Source organism: Penicillium pulvis (genome assembly GCF_028828015.1).
Source record: "Penicillium pulvis strain IBT 33274 chromosome Unknown contig_12_segment0_segment0, whole genome shotgun sequence".
Classification (NCBI taxonomy): domain Eukaryota; kingdom Fungi; phylum Ascomycota; class Eurotiomycetes; order Eurotiales; family Aspergillaceae; genus Penicillium; species Penicillium pulvis.
In genome coordinates this window covers 307,045-333,080 of record NW_026643072.1, presented here as the reverse complement: position 1 = coordinate 333,080, position 26,036 = coordinate 307,045, and the positions used below count along the sequence as shown (strand labels likewise).

General features: G+C 50.1%; 10 protein-coding genes across 10 annotated transcripts; 4 read left to right on the top strand and 6 right to left on the bottom strand.

Annotated features, from left to right (window-relative positions):
- Positions 1–984: 984 nt before the first annotated feature.
- N7503_001346 (uncharacterized protein) lies at positions 985–1,266 on the top strand (the record flags this gene model as incomplete). The annotated part of the gene is made up of 1 exon (XM_057060893.1): positions 985–1,266. The coding sequence occupies one exon, from the start codon at positions 985–987 to the stop codon at positions 1,264–1,266; it is 282 nt and encodes a 93-aa protein (XP_056924855.1).
- Positions 1,267–3,525: 2,259 nt separating this feature from the next.
- On the bottom strand, positions 3,526–5,999 carry N7503_001345 (glycerol-3-phosphate dehydrogenase GUT2). Its single transcript, XM_057060892.1, has 4 exons — positions 5,465–5,999; positions 5,130–5,389; positions 3,736–5,064; positions 3,526–3,678 (listed from the first exon to the last, which is right to left on the bottom strand). The coding sequence occupies exons 1-4, from the start codon at positions 5,896–5,898 to the stop codon at positions 3,596–3,598; spliced, it is 2,106 nt and encodes a 701-aa protein (XP_056924854.1). The 5' UTR covers positions 5,899–5,999; the 3' UTR covers positions 3,526–3,595.
- Positions 6,000–7,390: 1,391 nt separating this feature from the next.
- Positions 7,391–9,160, top strand: N7503_001344 (cytochrome P450; the record flags this gene model as incomplete). The annotated part of the gene is made up of 4 exons (XM_057060891.1): positions 7,391–7,759; positions 7,850–8,607; positions 8,679–8,797; positions 8,853–9,160. 4 exons carry the CDS (start codon positions 7,391–7,393, stop codon positions 9,158–9,160), a joined length of 1,554 nt encoding a protein of 517 aa, XP_056924853.1.
- Positions 9,161–9,640: 480 nt separating this feature from the next.
- Positions 9,641–9,988, bottom strand: N7503_001343 (uncharacterized protein; the record flags this gene model as incomplete). The annotated part of the gene is made up of 1 exon (XM_057060890.1): positions 9,641–9,988. One exon carries the CDS (start codon positions 9,986–9,988, stop codon positions 9,641–9,643), a length of 348 nt encoding a protein of 115 aa, XP_056924852.1.
- A 744-nt stretch (positions 9,989–10,732) lies between these two features.
- On the bottom strand, positions 10,733–11,198 carry N7503_001342 (DASH complex subunit DAD2; the record flags this gene model as incomplete). Its single annotated transcript, XM_057060889.1, has 3 exons — positions 10,733–10,827; positions 10,883–10,942; positions 10,994–11,198. The coding sequence occupies 3 exons, from the start codon at positions 11,196–11,198 to the stop codon at positions 10,733–10,735; spliced, it is 360 nt and encodes a 119-aa protein (XP_056924851.1).
- A 223-nt stretch (positions 11,199–11,421) lies between these two features.
- On the top strand, positions 11,422–13,434 carry N7503_001341 (shugoshin family protein; the record flags this gene model as incomplete). Its single annotated transcript, XM_057060888.1, has 4 exons — positions 11,422–11,470; positions 11,527–11,941; positions 11,993–12,513; positions 12,581–13,434. The coding sequence occupies 4 exons, from the start codon at positions 11,422–11,424 to the stop codon at positions 13,432–13,434; spliced, it is 1,839 nt and encodes a 612-aa protein (XP_056924850.1).
- A 480-nt stretch (positions 13,435–13,914) lies between these two features.
- N7503_001340 (PPP1R11/YPI1 family protein) lies at positions 13,915–14,485 on the bottom strand (the record flags this gene model as incomplete). The annotated part of the gene is made up of 2 exons (XM_057060887.1): positions 13,915–14,225; positions 14,287–14,485. 2 exons carry the CDS (start codon positions 14,483–14,485, stop codon positions 13,915–13,917), a joined length of 510 nt encoding a protein of 169 aa, XP_056924849.1.
- A 583-nt stretch (positions 14,486–15,068) lies between these two features.
- N7503_001339 (exportin CRM1) lies at positions 15,069–18,939 on the bottom strand (the record flags this gene model as incomplete). Its single annotated transcript, XM_057060886.1, has 10 exons — positions 15,069–15,309; positions 15,380–15,551; positions 15,627–16,005; positions 16,103–16,332; positions 16,392–17,634; positions 17,725–18,437; positions 18,534–18,605; positions 18,662–18,734; positions 18,792–18,821; positions 18,874–18,939. The coding sequence occupies 10 exons, from the start codon at positions 18,937–18,939 to the stop codon at positions 15,069–15,071; spliced, it is 3,219 nt and encodes a 1,072-aa protein (XP_056924848.1).
- Positions 18,940–21,168: 2,229 nt separating this feature from the next.
- On the top strand, positions 21,169–23,396 carry N7503_001338 (uncharacterized protein; the record flags this gene model as incomplete). Its single annotated transcript, XM_057060885.1, has 2 exons — positions 21,169–21,949; positions 22,165–23,396. The coding sequence occupies 2 exons, from the start codon at positions 21,169–21,171 to the stop codon at positions 23,394–23,396; spliced, it is 2,013 nt and encodes a 670-aa protein (XP_056924847.1).
- A 598-nt stretch (positions 23,397–23,994) lies between these two features.
- N7503_001337 (porphobilinogen synthase HEM2) lies at positions 23,995–25,174 on the bottom strand (the record flags this gene model as incomplete). The annotated part of the gene is made up of 2 exons (XM_057060884.1): positions 23,995–24,897; positions 24,956–25,174. The coding sequence occupies 2 exons, from the start codon at positions 25,172–25,174 to the stop codon at positions 23,995–23,997; spliced, it is 1,122 nt and encodes a 373-aa protein (XP_056924846.1).
- Positions 25,175–26,036: the final 862 nt, after the last annotated feature.

Here is a 26,036-nt window from a genome sequence, read left to right as displayed (position 1 = left end):
TGTCTGGGCTCTTGCTTCCGGTGAGGGGCCATAGACTTTTCAACTGCTCATTTCCTCATTTCCCGGAACTTCCTTGTTTTCAGGAGATCAAGCAGTTCGCCAGCTCCAACCTTAAAGCTCCATCGATCGGAACGCGAGACATTCTGAAACGGTCTAGGATTGCGCATCCGAGATGGAGCAGGGTGCCCATCCATAGTGGAGAGAGGGAGAAAGCCCCCGAAGAGGACGATGACCAGATCCGACACAATGGAGCAATCTCCGAGTTGACTTCACCTTGAGCTGACTCGAGATGATAGTTGCCGAGGTCACCATGGCCTGATGGGAAAGGAGAATCTAATGTCACGGAATAGCCGAATCTAGGAGCCTCAAAGAGCAGTGGAGTATTCTCCACTCAACTGATGCACCGGACTTTGCACCATTCCTGCGAGTTGGATTGGTCGCGTCTCCAATCTAATGGGCTTAAGCGATATGCCTTACCCTTGAACCCTCCCAAATGAACGAATCAGAGACCAGACTACGTGGACTCGTCTCGATCCCCCCCGGCTTAGTTCGATCCTAAGCATGTCATTTCGCGAAACCGTTACGCCAGTGTAAACGCTCTTCTACGGCCGAACCCGTTCTATGGACCCCACTTCAGCTTCATTCTGGATTTAACGGCCCTATTTATTTTCTACAATTTATTTTTCCCGTTCTCGTCGGCATGAAGGCCGTTGTGCGAGTATAAGTACTAAACTCATAGGTCCTCCGAACCTTGACACAGTGATAATCTCGGGTTTACTGAGCCGGGTCCCTCACACACCCCCCCTTTCTCTCTTTCCCCCCCCCTCCTCTCGGGGCTCCACTTTGTTTCCATTTCATGATTGAAAAGACTCGGGTTTTCCTGCTTGGTCGCATGTTGGATTTTACCTCTGTCTTTACTTTCGCCCTGGGTGTATCCTAAAAATCCCGGCTCTTCCCAGCATTGGAGGAAAGCCATCTTTCGCCATGCCCGAGTCCCAAGATCAGAGCATCCGAACAGCCTTGGATCGCGCCCGCACAGCTGAAGCGCCTGTGGATGCTTCAACCTCTAGAATTCTGGAGGCCGCCATCGCCGAGCTATGGACCCGGATCCAAGCGGAACAAGACACCATTATCTTGACTCCAGATGAATTCGCCTTGTTCAATTATTTTCTAGGCCGCTATCGGGTCGACCACGAGTCGATCACTCAGCGAGTCGTGAATCGATATTGGAACAGTTTCCATGACTCCAAAGGCGCCAAGAAATAACCGGGCAAGCTGAATATACCAGCTGAATAGGCCAGGGCAGCTCCGTGACATTGCATTGGGTCCTAGATGGGTACATCTGCGCAATCCAGTCGAGAGGGTTGCAGTGACGTTGACTGCTTGGCCCTCTGTCAGTACCCAGACAAATCAAGCGATGTTTGTCCGGCTTTGTTAAATGCATTTCTCCATGTCACTGTTACTACACCGACAGTTTCTCCCCAAGCCAGTGCAGGGGTCCTCCGCTGGCTATGAATGGGAGACTCTAGGTGGAGCAAGGATATGTTTCCCCCGGGTGGATCGCCCCCGTCCCAGCTCGCCTATAAAGGAGGGGTTTGGTTGGGAAAGCATGCAGGCCGTTGCGCTTCCAGCGGGATTTGGGGTATATATGCATGATACAATCCTCCCAGTTGGGACCACATGCATTCCCGGGTATCTTCGCATGGGACTAATTTGAAGTATCTTCCTGGGACATGGATGGGGGGAAAGTCGAAAAAGACCGGAATCATTAATTTGGCAGGATTGGGTGGAGAGCGTGTGACGCTGCATGGACCCCTTAGCAATTCTCCGACTGGTTCTGGGAAAAATGGGGAAAATCGTACTATGGTACTTTTGACCTGGGACCTAGTGGCCTGATTCTGAAGATTGCTCGGTTTGACCTGTATATTAATGTATTTGTTTCTATAGATGTCAAGGAGTTACTTGGAGATTTGGTATAGGAGTTGAACGGTGCGTCAAGTAGGTAGTCATGATTACATGCTTTGTGGTATACCAAGGGACAAATAGGCCACACCGAGAATCCTGGGTTAAGCCCCGATATTGGATTGAACGGAAGGATTTAAACTTTTGATCTTTGAGTTTAATTGGATATTCCTCCTGTTGAAAGCTTGAATGACAGATGCTCACGAAAGGAGATGGGTTGCATAGCAAGTGCCACCCATTGCTTTACGTAAATTCTGGTAAATGGGTCAAAGGGAGCAAAAAAGACCGATGATGCACTGACTGCTGTCAATATCAGAATTACTGGGGCCCGTTGGTACTCACAATGATCAATGTCAGAATAAGTATAGGTTGCCGAAGAATGTTATCATCTGTCTCCGCATCAAACATAATTCCGATTTGCGTCAAGCCAGAACATGCGTGGAAGATTGAATGAAACCCCAATGACAGATCGTGAGCCCTATAGAGATCATTAGTTGAAGGACCATGGGCCGAAGCAGGCAGAACACACCAGGCTGAGCACATTCTTGAAAACGGGGGTTCTGGTGCCCCCAGCCATGAACAATGAGAACACGAAAAGAGATAGATCACTATGTGTCTCGAGCTGTAGAAGATTTGGGATGCATGGATTTAGTACCACAAAACGCAAGAACGTAGATGACCTTGACTGTAATATGGGCAGATACCCACCCCCCAACAAAAGCCGAGAATGATCTAGTTAATGATCTGCTAGGGACTCTAGCTTCTAGACCCGTTACCGTTGGCATTGCAACTTGGTGAGTGGTGGAGACCTTACGAAACACTTTTCCCACGGAGCCGTGGACAGGGGTCGACGATGTCATTGCCCACAGAGAAATAGAGGGCGATTGCTGAGACCTTATATAGGATCACTTCACAAGTCTGCAGATATGCCAGGGCTTTGGGGAGACCTTTGACTACTCTAAATTCGGAGAAGAGAGTGGAGAGGGCAACATAATCGGCAAATGCGACGGTAATGTTGGCAATATCATGGCAGATATAGATTATTATAGGAACTGATGGAGCTGCAGGTGAGGGAAAGCCAAACCAAGATGAAATCCGGTCATGACCACTAACACAGTCATAGTGATGCTCATAAACCTGCCCGATAGGTAGGATGGAAGTGCTAGGCAGGGAGTTAGGACGAATGCCACAAGCGCCCCAATAGATGCATACAGAATGGTACAATTCGCATGCGCCGCGAGAACTTTCATGAGAAAAATATATCATGCCTATCAGAAGATCTTCAGCATCTGCCATGCTGTGGATTTGCATCGACCATTATCTCAGATAGCGAACGGGACCCATGGCACAGACACTTGCAAAGCATATGCGTTAGCACCATTCCCCGGTCAGGGAAGGTGAGACTTATCATCGTCTTTCACCCCAGTATCACAAGCTGGGTTTCTGATTGCAAGATAATCTTTGCTATCAGCAAGATGAAAGCCGCACAGAGACAAAGGAGGGAGTTTACTACACAGGCACTGAGGGCCTTGCATCATTATCGTATAATTCATATACCACTGGCGTCAGGAGGACCGCTGCGAAAATAAAGTGACATTTCTATTTGTACAAAGCCGGTTCTATTATTTCACGTCTATTTGTTGAGGGATGCAGCTTCGGGGCTGGGGACGATCGGGTAAGTGACAGCATCACTCTTCAGAATATCCGCTGGTGGTTCTAAGAGGTTGTCAATATAATGAACGACACGCAGAGACTATGAGGGTTCAAGCTTACCAGTTCGGATCACGGCCTTGTGCTCAATCTCATCAAGAACCTGGACACGGCCATTCTGAACATCCTCGCGAGACAAGCTCTGGAAGTTCTTAGGAAGTCCCATCGAACGGAGATAAGACATGGAGTCCTTCCATTCCGACTCCTTACGCTGGTTGCTCCAGCTCAATTCCTCGGCCATCAGGTCAATGACGGTCGGCAAGGCTTCCAGAGCGGCCTCGGCGTTCAAGAAAGCCAGACGGGTACGGCGGGCAATAACATCGACTGCAGTTTGGGCGTACTCGTGACGGATGGCGTAACGGACCTCACCATCCACGAAGGGGTACAGGGCCGAAATGCGCTGACCGCGCACGGGGAAGCGAGCATTGGTAGGCGAAGAGAGAGCCGCGACCTGCCAGGCACGGTCACCGTACGATTCCGTCAGGTGCTTGGCAACGTCGGTCTCTAGGCCATAGTGCTGAATGAGGTTGATGAAGAGGGTCTTGGAGAAACCGTGGGCACCAATCAGGCGGACCTGGTGTGTTTGGCAGCTGCCGTCCAGGGTAGCACCATCCGCGACCAAGCCACTGCCACCGACACCGCTGATGTCCGGAACCGCGACCGGCTCACCGGGCTTCAACTTGAACACATCGATGGCCTCATCCACCGCCTCCTCCGCCATTTGGCGGTAAGTGGTCCACTTACCACCGGCACAGGTCAACAATCCGGAGGGGGAAACAGAGATCAGGTGGTTGCGAACCAGCGCCTGAGAGCTGGTCTTGTTGGGGTCGCGGACTAAGGGGCGGATACCAGACCACGCAGCCAAGACATCGCTTCGATCAACGTTAATGTCGGGAGCGAGGTAGCCACGGATCTCCGACAAGATCCAGTTGATGTCCTTCTCAGAGGGTTCGGGGTGAGGAGTGATCTCGGTAGGGGCATCGGTGGTACCGGCAATGGTGTTGCCCTGCCAGGGCAAGAAGAAGATGACACGACCGTCGGAGGTAGATGGGTCAATCAGACCCATGTTGGACGGACTGTAGTATCCAGGGAGAATGATGTGCACACCGGAGCTGGGGGCCACAATCTCCTTGGTCTCGGGCTCGTCCATCTTGCGGATTGAGTCCGTGAAGGGACCGGTTGCATTAATAATACCCTTGGCGCGAATTGTGAATTCCTGAGCCTCTTCACCATCCTTGCCCGGGATCACATCCTTCAAGCGAGCTCCATTGAGCTTGCCGGAGGCATCTTTGGTCAGCCCGGTGACTTCCATGTGGTTCACAACCGTGCTGCCGTAGAGGGCAGCAGTCATGGCGAGTGATACATTCATTCGGGAATCGTTGTGCGCACCATCTGCAGATCCAGTCAGTCTCTCCATCGCGACGTTCTGCGGAGAGGGATCAGGGGGTTCATCTCACCATAGTAGACCATTGCTCCAACGACATTGTCGCGCTTGAGCATGGGGAAGGAATCGATCGCCTTACTCTTGGTCAAGAAGTATGAGCTTTCAATACCCTCGGAACCAGCCAAGAAATCATAAGCCTTGCAACCCGCCCAGAAATAAGGAGCCTGCCACCATTTCTGGAGCGGTACCATGATAGGTAGCCATTGTGAGAGATGGGGGGCTGTGTTCAAGAAATACTTGCGCTCTCGGAGCGCCTCCTTCACTAGCTTGTATCTGTTTGATGCAATGCAGCTTGTCAGCGAACCACACCTCCACCTTGTTTTGTTGGACTCTCAGGGGCCAACTGACTGGTTGTAATCCAATTCCCAAACCGCCTTCTCCAAATATCGCACACCACCGTGTACGAGCTTAGTGCTCTTACTACTGGTACCGGCACTGAAATCATCTCGCTCCACCACAGCGACCTTTAATCCTCGGGTGGCTGCATCCAGAGCAATGCCAGCACCGGTTGCACCCGCACCAATGACCAGCAGGTCGTAGGACTCCTCCTCCGCCTGGCTGCGCTTCAAGTCTTTAATCTGCTCGATACGCGATTTGATCGTGGGGAAATTCGGGGGCACCAATTTGCCCTCATGGTAACCGGGCGGGGGTACCGCAGGGGCCTCGAGACCGGGGATGTTGCGTGGACGGTAAGAGATGTAGAGAACGCCGGCTCCGGCGGCAGCGGCGGCCGAGGTATACAGCAGCGGTCGCAGAAACCTGCGCGAGTGACGAGCGGCCATTATCCGCGGGTATGATTCGAATGGATATTAACGGGAGATTAAGCTTCTGTCCCAATTGGACTGATGTCAATGGGGTGGGAAGGGGAGAGAGTCGAGGAAAGGGGGGAAGTGAGAATGGGAAGGGAAAAAAAGGAGGCTTGGGGCAAGATATACGAGATAAGTTTGGCTTTGAATTCCAGGCAGGATCTGCGTACAGATCGAGACCACGTCGCTATACCTTCCGCAAACCGGTTCACATTCAATGGCAATCCTGCGTCATTTCGGTGGAGCAGAGCAGGAGTGGTGAATTCCCACCAATCAAAAGCCTGAACAGTGACATTCGGATTTCCACTCCGCTACATGTGACCAACAGGTTTTTTTTACGATGCATGATACCTCTATATTCGACCGGATTACCTATCCTCGCACTTCACTATATCAATATATCAACATATCACCATGTCACCAGGCTATATTTAAAAATGCAAATCTCTGCATGAGCAGCTGACTTGCGGCTCCGATCCACTTGATCGCGGCCCCATCACCCTTGGCTCCACTCATGAGCTCAGTGCTCGGTTTCTCCAAGTTTCCCCTTTTGCCCTGCCCGGTTCACCCTGGGAGTCATCGCAAATATCAGGTTCCCGTTCTGGTGTCCCACGTTTCCCCCCCCTGTGGAATGCCAGGGACATTCCATGATTCATTAAGTGGAGAACAAGTGTAGTACAGGCCCACGGGCCACAAGAAAGCTCGACGTGTGGAGCAGACGCTGATCCACTAGCTCCATTACACTAATACTTTCTTTTTCTTTTTCCTGTGCCCCTTAGGGACGTCCACTTTGACGCAAGTCAAAGCCAGAGGCGTCTTTCATCTGAAGACCCTGAATAGGAGACAGTGGACTCCAGGCGGATCAGTGGCTCCACATGAATTGTCCCCCTTTTTGTATATATCTTACTATTTTTTGGACTCTATGTACTATTAAATTGGCATCGATATCGCATGCATCTAGCGCGCACAGACAATTCTGCAACTTCTTTGCTCTGCAGGGGGGACATACAGAGTCATGACCAAGAAGTAGAAACCACTTGATCATATCCATGGATGTTGTTATCAATAGGCGATATATATACAACAGTACTAGATGGACAGAGTACTAGAACATACCGCGACGACACAAGCCCGACATTGAAAGTCATTAGAGAAAAATAAAGTTATTCTGGAAGAAAACTCATACCTTCACTCATTTAAGTGGACTAAAGGACCGCGCACTATTTCCGAAAACGCGGAGGAATTCCGTGCGGTAACTCGGCTTGAACAGTTGCGAGCTGGGGAAAGTGTGGGGTTGACCAACCAAAACTTTCAGTTATGCGACCAGCTATGACCTAGATGCTCTAGCATAACAATGAAGTCTGAGTACGGAAATGTTCCACTGTAAACAGCCGACCATATATGCGGGGAGAAAAGTTATATAGGAGGCCATGACCGTCTTAGCCAATACATCAAACACCTGCACACCATGGCCATCGTATCGACCCTGTTGGCCCTGCAGAAGCTAGTGATCCACAACCCAGGGCAGTCCTTGGCGATCACGGCTTTCTTCTTACCCTTCCTCTATGTGATCCTCAACGAGTTTATTCGGGCATCGGCCCGTGTCAAGGGCATGAAAGGCCCCCGGGGTTTGCCGCTGATTGGGAATCTGGCTCAGATTCGAGTTAATGCGGCCGAGCAGTATCGAATTTGGTCCAAGAAATTTGGTGCCGTTTATCAGATTCAGCTGGGGAACGTTCCAGTGGTCGTGGTGAACTCGGCTGCGTCTGCCAAGGTGATCTTTGGCCAAAATGCCCAGGCACTAAGCTCGCGGCCAGAGTTCTATACTTTCCACAAGGTGAGTCTTGATCAGAAACCTCTCTCATCATCCTCATGCACTAACCGCTGAGGGGGTGCCTATTGGTGCGTGCCCCGTTGCGCCTAATAGATTGTCTCAAATACTGCCGGTACCACCATCGGAACTTCACCCTACAGTGACTCTCTGAAGCGCCGCCGTAAGGGTGCCGCCTCCGCCCTGAATCGACCTTCGGTTGATTCATATGTCTCCCATCTGGAGGTCGAATCAAAGGCCTTTGTCGAAGAATTGTTCCGGTATGGAAAGGGTGGTGCGACGCCGGTCGACCCCATGCCCATGATTCAGCGCCTGAGTCTGAGTCTAGCCTTGACGCTCAACTGGGGAGTACGGGTGGCGTCGCAAGAGTCTGAACTGTTTGATGAGATCACCCATGTGGAAGAAGAAATCAGTAGATTCCGAAGTACCACGGGAAATTTGCAGGACTATATCCCTCTCCTCCGGTTGGACCCCTTTAGCAGAAATTCGAAGAAGGCAGCAGAGATGCGCATTCGTCGAGACAAGTACCTGGGCTCCCTCAACCGAGACCTGGATGATCGGATGGAAAAGGGTACCCACACGCCCTGCATCCAGGCCAATGTGATCCTGGACAAAGAAGCCAAGTTGAACACGGAAGAACTCACCTCAATCAGTCTCACCATGCTCTCCGGGGGTCTGGATACCGTCACCACCCTCGTCGCATGGAGTATTGGTCTGCTCTCCACACGCCCCGATGTGCAGGACAAGGCCGCCAAAGCGATCCAGGAGATGTATGGCCAGGATGAGCCCATGTGTTCGGCCGATGATGATCAGAAGTGTACCTACGTTGCTGCGTTAGTTCGGGAGTGTCTCCGGTGAGTCTGTTCATGGAGAATGAGAAAGATTCCACGTCTCAAGTCTGACCAATTCTGTGATTTTCTTGTAGATACTTCACAGTTCTTCGCCTGGCGCTGCCCCGAACGTCAATCCGGGAGATCACCTATCAGGGAATAGTGATCCCCAAGGGCACCGTATTCTTTCTGAATGCCTGGGCCTGCAACATGGGTAATGTTGAATGCACCATGATCCGTCGTCAGCACGCTAACGTTGGAATCTGCAGATCCCGATGTGTGGACAGACCCGGAAGAGTTCCGACCGGAGCGGTGGTTGGAGCAGCCCGACGCGCCAATGTTTACCTACGGCATGGGCTACCGCATGTGCGCCGGCTCCTTGTTGGCCAACCGAGAACTCTATCTGGTCTTCATGCGGACCCTGAACAGTTTCCGGATTGAACCGCACGATGACACTGACTGGCATCCGGTCCGTGGGAACTCGGACCCCACCAGTCTGGTGGCCATCCCCCAACGGTACAAGGTGCGGTTCGTGCCCAAAAACGTGACTGCCTTGGGCAAAGCGGTGGCGCACTGATAAGAGCCACTGACGAGACGTGGCGACGTGAGAAAGGATGGGATGATCAGTGGAGCATGAATTTTGGCATCCCCACTTGTATACAAGCGCTACAGTGACGCATGATTGTCCCATTCTTCATGATAATTCTACATTCTGTATTTGCAGGGGAGTTAAAATCACAAAAATCCAGAGATGCCAATTTCCCAAGTTCTCATGGAACAGTCCCGGTGTATGATGCCACTAAATCCAACGCCAATATATCACAGTATCACAGAATCACAAAGTGAGTATTATATAAAAAGAGTCAAAGGAGACAAGGGTATAGGGGGTTCGTGAAGAGCGAGAATAGATCCGATAATATCCCATTTTCCAAATTGGGTTTTTTTTTAATTTTGGGAAGCATTGACGCCTGGTTGGTTTTTCCCCTCGAATGATGCAATGAGTCGCTGAAGTAGATGATCGATTACCATGTGCAGATGATAAAGGTTAAAGTCGGTATTAGGAGGTTGTCAACCGTCGCTTGAGGTCTCGCACTGGATCGAAGGAGCTAGCATAATCTCGTAGCTCGTCTTGTAGGTGATCGGAGGTGGTACTGGAAGCATGGCTCCGTAGTGACGAGAGAGATGTTTGAGAGGAAGACGAGGATAGACTGCGAGCCGATCGAGTTTCAGGCTCAGAGTCGAGAGTAGAGGACCGTGAGTGGGAGGATTTGTGGAAAGACTGCGAGTCATCGTCGGGAGTCGGACGATCCAACTCAGCTAGACGACATGATTGAGAACAATAAGGGCCTCCGAGAGTCTGCCGATCACAGGCCAGACAGAAATCTAGAGACCATTCCGTGGACATGATGTGTGTATGAGAGTGAGAGTGAAAGAGAGGATATGTGGATATTAAAGGAAGAGAGGTTGAAGATGAAATATAACAGCATCAGCTCGCATAACATGCCACAAGGACCTATCAAGATGATGCATTGCGGGGGCCATTATGTCGTGGCTCGGGCGCTTAGGACGAAAAGAAAACTCGCCAACAACGTTTTAAGAGGGAATTATGCGAGCTGCAGGAACCTGGAAGGGGCAACCATCGACGGTCTCCACTTCAATCCGGGCATCATTGGTCCAGTCCAATGGTCTCAAGCCCGTCATCTGCACCTTTGAGGTCTGAGCGTTCATTTCGTGTGCCTGATCACTGGTAGGGACATGAACGAATCAGACCTTTCCTTTCTCGATTACTGGCTGATCCCTCCTAGAATCTACTTAAAACTAGTTCCATGCACCATGATAAACTTAGCTGCAGCTGGTTTGACAGGGGTCACGCGAGAATTCATTTCCCCTCCCAAAAATGCGGGGAAGATAAAGGGAAATGTATGAGGGAAATGGAGAAGACAAAGAGGAGCGTGCGAGAGAATGACCCTATGAGATAATCCTGGTAGAAGATCTCCCCATGCAAAAGGGGCTTTCGCTTTAAATGGCCGCTTATCTTGCCCTTTTCACCATGAACCCTTATGAGATCGGAGGAGGGGGAGGAAACTTTCAAGACGCGCGTGTAAAAGAATGATTCGTAACTGCCGTGTGTATCGTAATGGCGGAAGTTTCATTCACTCTGAGCGGGGATGCGAACCAAGGTGGCTGGTAAAGTAGAATCATTTAGGTCCTCGGTTTGATCCGGGTGAAGCCCACCAGCTTTCTCTGCATCGGTGTTAGTGGAATGTAATCGCTGATAAGCCCTATCGCGCAAGCTTACTGGAGGCGAGACTAATGGCGCGGAGAACATTATCCCAATTGGCAAGAACGCATGCAACAGCTGGGAAACAGATTAGTCGGGCGACACTCAGCCGGGCAGATTAGGACAAACAACCTTCAGTGCCATCCTTCAACGTGGCAATCTTGCTCTCAAGCGCCTGCATTTGCATGGCGAGGGTCCCACTCAGATCACGGAGCTGCCGCAGGTTCTCCAGCTCAGCCTTTTTGGCGGCAATGCGGGTGGATAGAGCCGAGGAGGGCTGGGGCTGACGAAGCCCCCCAGGAAGCATGGAAGGTGGTCGCGACGAATAGGCCATTGGAATGTGACGCGCTCACAATTGATGTTTGATGATCATACAAACTGGATCACCCAAAGTCAAATAAGACAAACAGGAAATCACGGGATCCACCCGTGGGTAGGCATGCGCTAGTCCCAATACAGACAAACGTCAACAATCATGTTTACTTGGGGCAAATCACCAAGTTTCATCATCATTGTTTCACCCCCTCCTCTCCCAACCCTGGTGGCCATAGACCACCATGGCTCGGCTCAATGATTACACGGCTCCCCCCGAGTCGATCGAAGCTCGTAAGTAGAAAGAGACATTAATTCATGCTCCTTGCTAACGCGGTGATCCTCCCTAGTCAAGCGAAGATTTGTGCGACAAAATAAGGAGATCGCGCGGGTCAACTCAATGCAATCCCTTCGGATTCGAAGTCTGGAGTCGGAAGTTGCCCATTTACTTGCAGAAAACGTCTCTCTACGACAGCAGGTGATTAACGTTACTCAAGAGACCGAAAGGTTGGAGGCGGCGAAAATGCTCCATGCTGGGGTTTATGAGATCAAGTCCCGACTAGACGCCAAAATAGCAGAACTGAATGACCTTGCATCTGACCTGGGCATGCTTCCTCGCAAGTCTAGCAAGCTGGAAAAATCGGGCCCAAATCGCCCGAAAGCGGCCGAGTCGCGACCGCAAGCTATGGACCTGGATTATACCGGGGAGGATGGAAGGCTACCTGCCATTCTGGAAGATAAATGCTACCCTCGGAAAACTTTAGGGTATGTTCCCTTGCTCTCAGGTCATATCTAAGTCATCGCTAATCTATGTAGAGCACAAGAAATCCAGAATCTCGTGCAGGCGGATTCGAGCCCTGCTCAGCCTGTGTTGGAGGTTGATCTAACACAACAGTCCGTCACGGTGGAAAGTCCATCTCCTAGTATAACGCTCCACAAATTCCTGCCAGAGGGCCAACTGGATCACCCCCCAATGCCCGATCAATACCTCCCACCCACGCTCGAGACACGCAAGAAGAAAAAGGTGACAGAACCGCCGACCTCCGAAAAGAGAGGTTTCACCCCACAGGAACAGAACGCTCCTGGCATCAACACCACCCGGCCGACGAAGTCAGGATCTAAACGTAAATTTAGCCCCGACGAGGATGGAGCCCTGTCGGATGGAGAGGGACTTCCAGACTGCGACGAGTTCCAATTCAGCCGACCGAGCCAGAGTCCTCACAGGCATACCGACTTTTTGCAGTTAATGCACCAGGATACATCACCTACCAAGACCCCCGTGAGCATTAAACGAGGATCGGCCACTGGAACCATGAAACGAAAAGTTCTTGAACCCAGTAAGAAACCCACTTCCAATATCACCAATTTTATAACATGTGCTGTGTACTGACAACCAACCACCAGAGAGTGCAAATGCCAGCTTAAGCTCGCCCAACAAAGCTCGGGCATCGTTGCATCCGGATAAGAAGCTTTCGCTGCCGATGGTCGGTAATGAAAATACCGTGTCACCCCAGAAACCAAAGCAGCTCGAGAAACCTAGAGGCCGTAGCTTGAGTCAGGCGGCACGTCGACCTCGTCCAACTTCTGACCAAAAAGAGAGACATTCTCAACCCCCAGTCCAATCTGAGCACCCGACTCTTATACCGCTCAAGGATTCTCCAATCGTCCAGTCTGATATCATGGCTAGTGGTGCGGATGTGGCAGCGACGTCCCGATCATCCCGACGCCGGGGGGCAGTGGTCAGCTACGCAGAGCCCAACCTGCGGGATAAAATGCGTCGCCCAACCAAAGAACTGATTGATGCTGTGGGACAGAATGGATCTCGCCGATCCTCAAGCTTCCTGCTGGACCCGCAGAGCTTGGATGAGGCAGGTGGTATGCCTCACGCAGAAGAGCCGGCGATCAGCCCATGTCCACAGCTGAACAGAATTCCGGTAAACCTAAATGCCGCTCATCTGGTCACTAGAGACGAAACATCACACCAATTATTGGAAACCGTGTCCCAACGGAGGCAATCACGGAGGCACTCGTCTAACCCAAAAACCACCACTCGTGCCACATCGCCACCGAGGAATATCTCCGGGACTGGGGGGTCACCATCTCCCGTGTGGAAAAAATCTCCTCCTAGTACAAGTTCATCTTTCACGCCGACAGATGGGTCGGAACATGATGACCTTGCCTGGAAGAGTTCAGCCATGGATGCCGGCTACCGCCGAGAGACTCGTGTGGCGGCCAGAAGGAAGAGTATGATGGTGTAAAAGGTCGTGGAATGCATGGCTTGACATTCGGTTTTTTCTTAATCGTGTATTTAATCTTGTTCTTTTTCTCAGCTGTGCTTGGTGCAGTCATGATACAGATACCCAGTGGCGTTTGAAACTTCTGAATTGACAGGTTTTGTTGTCTTTGTGCTAAGCTGATGGACCCTAAAGTCTTGGACAAGAAAAACTAGCTACACACATACCTCAATAGCTATTGATCCTAAGAGAGCCCGCCTCCATTACACCCCGCAGGTGGGTCGCATATCAGTAGATAGTACCCGCACCATATGATGTGACCTTGGACCTCGTGGAACCCCTTTTCCTCAAGGTCGCATCATTGCGCGGTCATGATGAGTGCAGATTTTTATATCGGCTTCGAAGATATCACATGTTGCACACCTCCTATCTTTGACCACAAGCGCAAAAAGTCTGCGCTTCAAAGACCCTAGGATCGGGTTACTTCGCCGGGGTGTTACTAGATCATGTTCCTCGCGATGAATTCTTCGATGATCTGGGCATCTTCTCATACGCATTAGGACTTGGCTTCCTCTTGGGTTTGGATTGGCGATGGCGATGTTGATGTTGTGTGCAAGCATCTGAAGCCTGGGCTTGTGGCTGATTCGATGAACCCTCCCCTGCTGGTCCGCGTCCTCGGGGATGCGAGTGGTGATGGTTTGGCCTAGTTCCGCGGCAGTCGGTCTCGCTTTCACTGTCTGAATCGGACGAGCTGGAAGACTCGGATTCGGAGCTACTCTCGCCCACCGGTCGAGCTTTATGGTAGATACAGCATACTGCGCGAGGGTCAATTTTATTCTTGCAATGGACAAAGAAGAAGAACAGAGAGAGATTCACCCTTGGAGCTCTTCTTCCCCATGCCCTCATTGTCTACAACATCTTCACTCCATCTGATGCGTCTAGAGGAGGATGGCTCGGGGGTGACACTGGGAGCATCCTCGCCCCGCAACCGAAGGGTCCCCGGAACGGACAGGTCTTGAGATGTTTGGATAGCTGTCTGGTGTCGTGAATTTCTTGGCTGACGGGTTTGAGACATGACTGAGACGAATGCACTCCAAGCAAAGAGATACGTGTAGAAGAAGGAAGATAACTTTTTTTTTTGGTGGTTGAGGTCAACCTCGATAAGTGATGTAGCCGATAAAGATCTCTCACCGCCCGTATAATATGACGGTCAGATCGATAAGCTGGGCTAGCTTGACTCTACACTGATTTCTGGTACATCAAAGCAAAATGATTTATTCAATTCTGAAAATTTTTCCTCAACGGAGGATGTTAATTTTTTTTGTCAATAAACCAGAGAGAAAAGCTATCTTCTTCTTCTTTAACAGATATCAAACAAGACCACCCTTGGCAAAAGGCGTGCAAAAGAGGATCAACGGGTTCATCGTCGCATGGTGGAGCTCACCGCAGCAAAAATGATTCAAGAAAGCAAGGTGAGGTCTATGATGTATGCTCCTTCCCGACTCCAGCAAAATACAGGCTGGTGCTATGGTCTAGAGCTCGTAGAGAGACCAGCCATCGAGGCCGTCATTCCTTGATATCGACGTCGGGTTCCCCGTCCCTTCAGAGGAGCTACTTGGCACGTAATGGGGGATCTCCGACCGTAATTCTTGATCCAGTCACAGTTCGTCTTCTTGATCCATCTCCGATGGCTTCAGCAAGCCTCCTACCTTCATTGCACGACTCCTCTCGGCAGTCTGTGCATCCCGGACAGCCTGTTCCCGTTCTTCAGCATAGAGTTCGGCATTATCGTCAGAGAACTCCTTCAACGAGATGAGGAAGTCACGCAGGTGAGTCTTGAACTTGTTCAGGTCTTCGGTGTAGGCGAAAAGCCCGATCACAAATTGCTGTATTTGCACTCTGCTTACAGTTAGTATCCATGGCTTGACTGCTACCCGTTTCAAGCAAATCCGAGGAATGAGGGACGTACTCTTGCAAATTCTTAAATGCATTCTGCAGCAAATTGGCGACATACTGCTGCAGGAAATCCTTGTTCGAAGTGCCGGCAGGAGCCTGGTCAGGAGTGTAGATGGGCTCAGAGATCTTTTGAGATTCGATAAAGTAGAACATGCGGGACAAAAGCATAGCTTGGGATTTGAAGCCTGCAGAGGACCAAAGATTAGTATTGCGCAATGAGGGAGGGGATAAAGCTTTCGACACAGAGAGAAAATACGTACCAGCCTTATGGTCGCTGTCGGTCAGAACGAAGAAAACATCCTGAAGAATGGGTATGTAGAATTGACGGAAGAAAATGCTTGCAGTCTGTACGTCAGTTTCGGCCATATTGTTCATCAATTCCAGGCACATGGTGAGACCCGTGTTCTCGACCTCCCTGTTATCATGCTTCGATGCCCACATGCAGGAATCAATGACAAACTTGAACTGAGGGCCATCAAGCTTGAGTAATGCCTGGAAGCAATATAGATTGATCGCCTGGAGCAACTTGAAGAACTGAACACGATGTTCAGGATACTCATGGAAGTCCTTGTTGATCATTTCCAATGTACAGGTAAACACGCTGTCCATGATGGCGGGAATTTTGTCTTCCATCAGGTTCTAGGTGGCAAGAATAGGTTAGCTGTATGCAACAAGAATTCCCGACCTTTGGGGAAAGACGGGGGCACATGAACAATATGGAACGATGATCACGTACATGAAGCTTGTGGATAATAGTTGTCATGACGTTCAAGACCTCTGCTTCACGTGCATCCGGGACGTTGCGGTGATAATCAATTAGAACTGCCTCAAGAAGGGGCGGCACCATGCTTGCATTGACCATTTCGAGATCATCCGACTTCTCGACATAGGTATCAATGAGCTTCAAAATCTCCTTTTTGATGGTGCGAAGTCCGCGAACTTTAGGTGTTTTGGGAGCGATTTGTCCTATGGCAACGTTAGCATACTGGTGAATTGAACGATGATGAAGGTTAGAAAAGACAAACCGTCACTGGCCACCGCATCGTTGATCAATTGACTGGAGGCGCGGTACATGTTCAACATATCGTGGAAGATGCGGCCAATCTGGGAATAAAAGTAGGTTCCAATAGATGAGCAAGCTGCAACGTTGGTCTTCATAATGTTGCCAATGATTTTGATGGTGTTGGCATCCTGGAGAATCGCAGCATTTTGGTTGGCTTCCGCAATTATCTGGTCCCAGGCCGAATTGGGCAAGGCCATCAGATTTTCAGTCAAGCGATCCTGAAGGCCCTTCTGGCCTTGTGCAGAGATCATATAGCCACATGCTTCATAGAATGTGTGGATCTGCTGAGGAGAAAGATCCATGGTGATTTTTCTCATGTTCCGGACAATTTCCTCGATGAAAGGCTCATTCTCCCCGGGTTGCAGGGCCACAAAGTGTCGTCGGCACTTGTTGGCGATCTTGATGAATGTATCACAAGCCATGTCCTGGACACCTTCGTGTGTTTCATGCATGAACTCAAAAAGCTTGTTCACCACGGTCTTCAGGAACTTCCAGTGGGCTTTCAAGAATCGGGGGTATTGGCCCACAATGTACATAATATTACTCGCCACCACGGCTTTGTTGTCCTTTCCGCGCTTTTGCTCCGTTAGACCTAAAAGGTCTTTGATGACAGTGACCAGGAACCGCTTCTCCGTTTCCTCGTTCATGGCTCCGGAGATTGATCCAATTGCCCAGCACAAGGTATTGCAATTCACCCAGGACCATTCAGTTCCGTCAACTTGCTTCGCCAGTTTCTCAATCATAATGGTCTCGGTATCCACCACATCCAAATGTGTGAGATAGACCAAGCACTCTCGGATGGTTTTGTAAAGCTGGATTGTATCACTCTCCTTGACGAATTCACGTACAATCTCTCCCTCGTCATTCTCGACGATTAGCACCTCCTCGGGGCGGACCATCTTCTCGATCATAACCGTGCGAAGGTTCGAGAGTACGGTTTCGTACTTGTGCTTGCGGAGAGGGTAGTTGGCCAGAGTACTGGGGTGAGGCGCTCCGCCGTTCGCCAACCCACTTACACCCATCGTCACGAGCGGATTGATATCGGTGATGGGGAGTTGTTGCATCTCCTCATAAAGTTCTTGCACCAGTCGAGTCCAGTAATCCAAGCAAATCTTGAACACCTCCCGGTCGTCGATCTGGCTGACGCGAATCAGGTAGAAATGGGCGTGTGTGAGATAGTCTTGGTTGGGTAGCTTCTCAATCAGCTATCAAAAAAGGGCAATAGCGTTAGTACTGAGCAAGATTTGCAGAGGGGGCGCGGGAAATGGGACGGGGCGGTCAATTGGTCTACATACGTCCAGGTGGGCGCTGAAAAAGCTGGACAGGAAGAGTGCCAGATTCGAGACAAACTCCTGATCCCTGCCGTTGCTTTGCGCGTATGTCTCCTTTAGATCCATCGAGAGGGGGATCACGGTGGAGACAGTCGTCAAAGTCTCAGTAAACATATGAACCAGCCTCTCATCATAGTTGTACGGAGCGCCAATTTGCAGGCCGCCGATTTCGGTGAGACACTTGAGAGTGACATTTCGGAATTCGGGGGTTCCCAAAAATCGCGTCAGGAGGGTGTTGATGATGGGGGTTTCAAAGATGTATCCCAGAGGGATCCAATTCAAGAAGCGCAGGAGTGTTTCCAGGGTCGCCTTGACCAGACTCGGTTGGTTAGCGGTGTTGAGGACCTCGGAGCAAAGTTGGAAGATGGAGGCAAATTCCTGGGTCATGGAGGTCTTCAAGTTTCGAGCCTTGACCGAGGTCATCTGATCTTGTGAGAAATCAAAAACTTCCTCGGATAACAGGCGCAGAATGGCCATGTTGTTTTCGCAGATGGAGAGACTGGAATGGCAGGAAGAGATGATTTCGTTGATGAAGGTCGGCCAGTTGTGAGGCCATTCCTGCTTCAGGATCGAGACCAGGACGAGGTTTAGTTTATTCACGAAGGCCTTTTCGGTCCGAAGCTTCTCCTCAGAGCCAGAGTTTTCGATGATGAAATTGACGATGAAATTCCGAATCCCTGAGAAGGCAAACCAAGAAACCCATTAGTGAGTGCCATCCCAAAACAACAGAGAAGACCTCGGAGGGAAATAAATGGGATGCGTCTGATGCTTACCTTGGCACTGGTCTCTCGGCAGGACCTTCCATCGCGTCATGATCACATCGTCAAGGACCTGAAGAGCGATATCTGATGATAAGGTTAGGGTACATCGCGATCCGAGCTGCAGTAGAAAAAACACGCACATTTGGTCTGGGGATAGGAAGCTTCTTGTAGGATGTTGCCAACAGTTACCCAAGCATCGGGATTTTGCTTGAACTAGATCGGCTTGTAAGAATTGAGCAAGAAATCGCGTCGTTGATAAGGCATGCTTACTTCAGTGAGGGTCTGCTGAGCTTGTTTTTGCTGCGCATCGTCAGTCTTCAATCTTTCCGATTCCAACAAGCCCGGGACTTACCACATCGCCCTTGCCTTCAAAGAAGGCGCGGACTGTGCTGTCCAGCTCTTGTACAGAAACAGACATCCCGCCGCAAATACTGGCGCAGTCGCCGGGATCACGAAGGCGTCACGTCACGGCAATCCCTCCCCAACGAAAAAAAAAAGGGAGGATCAACGGAGGTCTCCAAAGGAGTAATTGACAGGGACCTTTAAGCCCACGTCACCGCTGAGGGTAGAGAGGGAAAGGATGGGAAAAAAGAGAGGGGGGGGGGGTAAGATATTAGGTAGGGAGTAGGGGAGAGAGAGAGAGGGGAGAGGACTGGTGGGGTAGCAAAGATGAACTCTTGGAGGGGCTTGGAGAGTCAGCAGATTGTGCTCTCTCTCATACACAAAGGAGATCACCTAAGCTTTCGCAGAAGTGATCGGCGGGGACTCCCAGTAGCTGAGGCAAATTATTGTGGGATAGAAAAGACAACACTTATCAACACTGGCGGTGAAGCGCGTCGTTTCTTCGTCTTTTGGAAGGGGAACTCGGGATCTTAGTCATCCGAGCTCTCCCGGGCGCTTCCCATGGTTCTGTATTGGATGACGATGTTTATGAACAGGGAGAGAGAACTGGAGTAGAAGACAATAAAAAAAAATATAACGAAGAATAAGTTAAGGAATAGTGAGAAGACAGAATGTAGGGGATAAAAAGAGAGAAGAGGAAATATATGGAGAGCATAGATCTATAACTACAATCTTCTTACAGTAGGTTATGATGATTTCAAAAGCAGCGAAGGCAAACATCTACCTTACTAATTATTTTACTCTTTATTTCAGGCTCAATTCTAGATTTTAAGCTTAGTTGGTGAAAGTACCCCAAGTTTGATGTAAGATTAGATTTAGAGAATAAGAACAGAAACGTTTGGGGGGGGGGGGAAAGTCATAGGCATAGCCCCCTCTTGGGTGTTGGACCGGGGGGGAAAGAGAGTTTCCACTAGAGAGAACGAAGAGTTACATTATCATAACCTGGGATGTTGTTATTGGTGGCACCAATTATATTATCCCATATAATATGACATAATATAATCCAACCAAAAATCATCAAGCTCATGCACCATCTTTTTTCAAGGGAAACAGAAAAGGGGGGAAACAAAGAAACAGAAAAAAAGAAAAGAAAAAGAAAAAAGAGGGGAAAGACACTAAGATGTGACTACGGAGACCAAGTGCAGCGCGTGGTGACCAGCTGATAAGCGATGCATAACCGCCCAATGCGCCCACGCGGCGCCAACGGCGAATGTGGTATCGCGCCCGCTCCAGACCACCCAAAGCCGCCCAAAACTTGCGCGCCCCACCAGGACACGGGGCGCCTGGGAACGCGCGCCATTGTCGCTCCGGTCGTTTGGGAAATGATGGTGTCTCAGACCCGCGCACACCTCACCTTCCTATGGCGCCTACGCCTTCCGATTGGTAGAGTATGTGACGCCGTCCTTGCCGATCGCGCGCCAACTTCCCTTTCCTTTCCATTTCTCTTTTCCCCCGTCCTTTTTTTACGGGTGAGATTCGATTGGGGGCCATTGGGGATCATGTGTGAAGAGAGAAATAATAAAGAGAAAAAGGATGGGAGAAAGGGAAAGGGAAGAGGGAATGGACAGATGAGAGGGGAAAAGGGAAAAAGGTTCTATTAGTCCTCTCTCGCTCTTATACTTGTAGTAAAGTAGTCTCTTTAAACCATTGCTATTATTTTTAGCCCCTCTTCCTTTTCTTTCTTCTCTTTCTCTCATATATTCCTTTTCCTTTTCCCTTCCCCCCTTCTATCTTCCCCTCTTTCTCCATCTAGTTCCCCTTTGCTCTTCCACGAATATTCGTTTTCGTCTTTAATCTCTTGGAGAACGGCTGGGCTCGATCCTCTTGGAATCTTCCATCCCCGGTAAAGCGCGCCTGGTCCTGGGGGCCGCACGGAAACCAGCCCACATCTCCCACGCCCCACCCCAGACGAGGTTGCCGCGATCTATCTGAATAATTAAGAGAACTCAAACCGAGATCTGAACACTCTCCAAGAAATAGAGAGAGAGAGAGAGAGAGAGAGAGAGAGAGAGAGAGAGAGCAAGTCAAGAGAAGAATTGACAAGCGCGGGGATTCAGAACACCCCCGTGTTTCTTCTCGGCAACTTCCCGGCGCGCGTCTGCGGGTGAGACCGTGGTCCAGCGCATAGCATTGACAGGGCAAAGTAAAAAGCACAACACAACAGACAACGCAACGTTACCTCTCTGTTGAAGCTCTAGAACAGAAGGAGGGGGGGGAAATGACGGCCATCGCTACGGCCCCAGTCATGAGCAGCCACGATTCTGGAGTAGAAGCAGGAACCGAGCACAGTCCATCCCGCTTTACTGCAGTCAATGGGAAGGACTCATCCATCTCCGCCAAGATGGGAAGCTCCGTCCCGCCGAGGGAGAGAGCGCCTTCGGGGTCAGGTGTTCAGGAGAGATCTAGACCAGAAATCCCGGAGCAAGAACATAGTCCGGAGGACCACGGGTCGCAACGATCATCGCCGGAGACATCGACTCAAACCCATAAGCGCAAAAGATCCACCTCCTCCTCCCGGGAGCATGGGTCGCGACATCCATCAGAACTAGGGGGGACGGCCAGAAGTTCCACGGGCCATCCAATTGAATTCAGTGCGCCCCCAAATTCCAACGGCGCAGGTCCGGGATCGGTCTCGGACATGGAATCGGGCCCCAATGGGCCCAGCCGATCAGACCTCCACGAATCTTCCCAGATCTCGTCTAATGGGCCATGGCCTGAATACGATAGTCAGTTGGTGAGCCAAGCCCAACGGGCCCAACAGATGGATGCCTCCGACGCTCAACTGGCGGATGCGCTTCAACGAGAGGCGCATTCACAGGACCCTAGTCACCGAAATGTGAACGTCTCTCGGTCCACCCCTGCCCCTACGGTGCAATCCTCCTCATCGCCGGCCTACTCCTCGGAGCGACCGACGACGGCGGTCCAGGTGGCACCCAAGCGCAAGCGGGTCTTCAGCAACCGGACCAAGACCGGCTGCATGACATGCCGGCGTAGAAAAAAGAAGTGTGATGAACAGCATCCAGCTTGTAAGTATTCCCTGTCATCCTTCCCTGTCTTCCTCTCCTTCTCTCTTTCTCTTTTCCTCGTCCTTCTTCTTGTAGTAAGGAGATTTTTTTATTTTATTTTTCATTATAAACATTCTCACGTTTTGTTTTCTTGATGCCCACGACATTATCCCTGTGGAGGACAGCTAGGCATAGTAGCTCGGTTTGGGAGAACCTCATGCTAACAATGGCACTAGGTAACAACTGCCTCCGTGGCGGCTTTTTATGTGAAGGGTACTCCTCGCGGAGCACATGGCAGAAACCCTCGAGCTCGAAGGCGCCGGTTCCCTTGCAGTCGAAAGAAGGGTATCCCGAAATCAATGGCCAATATGTACCGGAAACACATCATGACCGGCAGTTGGCAGAGCACATTGTAGATTCACGGAAGATGCGACCAATTGTGGTGGAAGACGAGCGAGCTGCTCCACAATATAACACTAGCCCCACCGAAACGGGCTCCAGTCACCACCCATCGTGGTCTAAACGACCTTGGCCCAATACGGGTCACTCGGCGCCTGCGTATCCATCCGAGCACGTCGCTAAGGGGGATTATCGAGAGGTTCCATCCATTCATGAACTCCCGCGGGATACACTAGCTAAGCCAGATTATCCCGCGGTGCCTCCGATTCGTGAAATATCGCATGGACCGCCCCCCAAGGCGAACATGCCTCTGTTGTTCCAAGGAGCTGTGGCGCCGCCAGTACCCGCCACGGCGATGGATACAAATAGCCCCCAGGTACAAGCTCGAATGGCCCTAAGCATTGAAAACCAGTTGTCCAGTCGCACGGCAAGCAGCGACGACACTGAAATGGACAAGATGATGAAAGGTGACCTCTACCGCCCATTTGATGTGCAGCTGGTGGAGGAAAGAGACCGATGTCGTCGCGCACTCGCTCGATTCAACAATGCTTGCAATCCTCTGAGCGGGCTCAGCTCCAAAGAACAGAATCGCCTCCTTAAGGAGATAATGGCTGCTCAGCCCACTTGTACCCTGAAGCCCCCGGGCTCTCCGGGTATGTCCACCCCAACCATGCGTCGTCCAACCCCTAGTCTTGGGCCGGGGGCAATAGTGGAGTCTCCCTTCACCTGCCACTACGGTTACCTTAGTATTGGAGAGGACGTAATGATCTCCCATGACTGTGTTTTTGTGGATGACTGCTTTATTTTCGTCGGTGCCCACACCTGGGTGGGACCCAATGTCACCATTCTCACCACGATGGCACATTCCAGTATGCAGGAACGGAAAGGCACACAGAGTCGATATGAAGGTCGCCGAGTACGGATCATGGAAGACTGCTACATTGGGGCTGGATCTACTATCTATCCCGGCGTGACACTTGGCCGAGGGGCTTATATTGCGCCTGGAGAGGTCGTTCGAAGTGATGTGGTTCCTTATGGCTTTCAAGGTTTCAAGCCAAATTACATGTGAGATGTCGGGATGTTTACAAGCCACGGTTCTTATGGTCAATGATTCCCGGACATCTTCATCTCTTTCTTGTGACTTTTTTCCTTTTTCCTTTCTTTATATCCTTTTCTAGCCTTTTTGGTTTTGTTTTTCTTCTTCTTCTTCTTCTTCTTCTTTTCAAGGTACATGATTCCGTGGCGCTCTGGGGATTTCGGGGAAACGGAGCGAAGCGAATTGTTATGCAGTACATATATAATCCCCTAAGTTTTTCCAAAGAGGCATTTCTCTGTTTTTTGGGGAATTGTCAGCTTACCACAAGCTCTTGAATATATTATGGAAGTCTTGTTCACGTTATGATCAGATATTGGTGTGGAGATTCATGATGTGCTAAACAAAGGAGGTACGATGTACACCCTCAAATGGTTTCTGAAAGATTGGGACCGAGAAGGAGGAAAACAAGTCGCAATGGGTATCTATCTGTGTTTTGAGAGGGAAGAGAGGATTTCGGGCAGTGCACAAAGTCTACCGAGAACATCGGGCCATGACCAGTCTTCCACTGCCCTGGAGCATAACATGGCGAAAACTGAAGCTTAATGGAAGTCCTTTGCGAGAAAGAAGCTCCTTAAAGCCAGTCCAAGAATTCTGGGACAAAATAGCTGACCACAATTCCCGCTCCGGCCCTAAGAATCCCTTCCGTGCTCTCAAAGGCCATTGCTTTCAAGTCGAAAACGCCCGCCTTCGCGGCCGCATGTATCATGGCAAATTCCCCACTAACCTGGTATGCCGCCACTGGAAGGTCCTGGGCGAGGTCTTTGGCGTCACGGATGATGTCCAGGTAGCTGCTGGCCGGTTTAACCATGATAATGTCCGCGCCCTCGTTCATGTCACGCTGGATCGCCCGTCGGGCAAGGCCTCGACCACCTGGGGGAAGTTGGTAGCAGCGGCGATCGCCAAACGAAGGACATGACCCGGCAGCGTCACGGAAGGGGCCATATAGACAGCCGCTGAACTTGGCACTATAGGACATCAAGAGCACCCGATGGGCCAGGCCAGCTTCAATCAATTTGAGTTTAATTCCACGCACTCTTCCGTCATTCATATCAGACGGGGCAACGCAATGGGCGCCCGCGACAGCGTAGGCCAATGCCACATCAGAGATGCGGTCCACGGATTGCGCGTTATCCAGTGTCCCATCCTCCCGGAGGATTCCACAGTGGCCATGAGATGTATATTCACAGAGACATACATCTGTTGTGATATAAAGTTGAGGAAGACGAGACCTCAGCAGCCGTATGGCCTGGATAACGGGGCCTGATGGATCGTCCGCAGCCGTTCCAAGGGCATCCTTGGCTGATGGATGTAAGGGGACACCAAAGAGCATAACCGAACGAAGCCCTTTCCGGACTAGAGGGGCCAGGAAAGGAATTAGACGATTGACGCCCCGACGGTACTGGTTAGGCAGAGACGGAATTGGGGTCTCTTCGTCAGGGTTGTCAGTGATGAACAGTGGGTAAATAAGCATTTCCTAGAGACATCTTGATGAGATTGAATATAATCGAGGTAGAGGGAGCTTGAGGACTGACCTTGGTCAACTGCCTCTCTGCCTGCCATGATCGAGTCAAGGGATGGCTGTATCCAGCATGGAGCTGGCTGGAAATATCTCCGGAGATGCTGACACTCGTGGCCGTGGTGCTCGTGTATGAACGAGCGGTGCGGGATTGAGCATGCGAAATCTGCGAACCCCGCTCATCCGCGTTGGAATCTCGGAAAGCGAGATCAGAGACTAGGTTGGAGAATGACATGATTCTTGAGTTGGGATTGTGTGTGACCACAGAATCCTCGAGAGAAGAATTGGAATGTTTAGAGGAAACGCAGGTGGCGGAGTCGGAGTTGCGGGTGAAAAGTGATCTGTCAGCCGAGGCGCGGGTAAGGCGAATGGCAATTAACGTGATTGGCTGTTATTACTAAATGTTTCTCATGTTCTTTCTCATGGTAAGATAGTTATAGTGAACTACGAATTATCTAATAGTTGATCTTATTGCCTCAAATCCAACTTGGTTCGTTTTATTACAATTGATTTGTTTATTCTTATTGCGGTATATAAAATGTCAAAAATCCGTAGATACCTTCACTAATTTCACCATAACACAAGAGCGCTTTCAAGGGGATTAAGTTTCCACGAAAACAACTCATAATATGCTAAGAGAAATGATCAAGATATTCCTTGGACACTACGAATATTGCTTAATTGTCACAAAAAGGGTGCTCCTTGAATATACCCTTGCTGAATAGAATCTTACTTAATTTTCCTTATGAAAATGATCTTAGGAATATACTTCTAATGATAATAGTAGTAGTAGTAGTAGTAGTAGTAGTGATAGTAAAGCTATTTTCTGTTTCTTGTTGGTTTTTATTATAAAAATGCAAAAGTAGTCTATACTATTAGCACAATTCATTGATATTAAGGGCATGTCTCTCGTTCTATTATCTTTCCTATTGATACTACATGTTCTATTAATAATACCTAAGAGATTTAATCTAGAAATTACGTATCCTTTTGCTTTATACGTACACTATATGGTTAATTACTATAGCCTTATGCCTAGGTTATTTTTGTCTAACTTGAATGAGAATACTATAGTAATAGGCTTAATTAATGAGTAA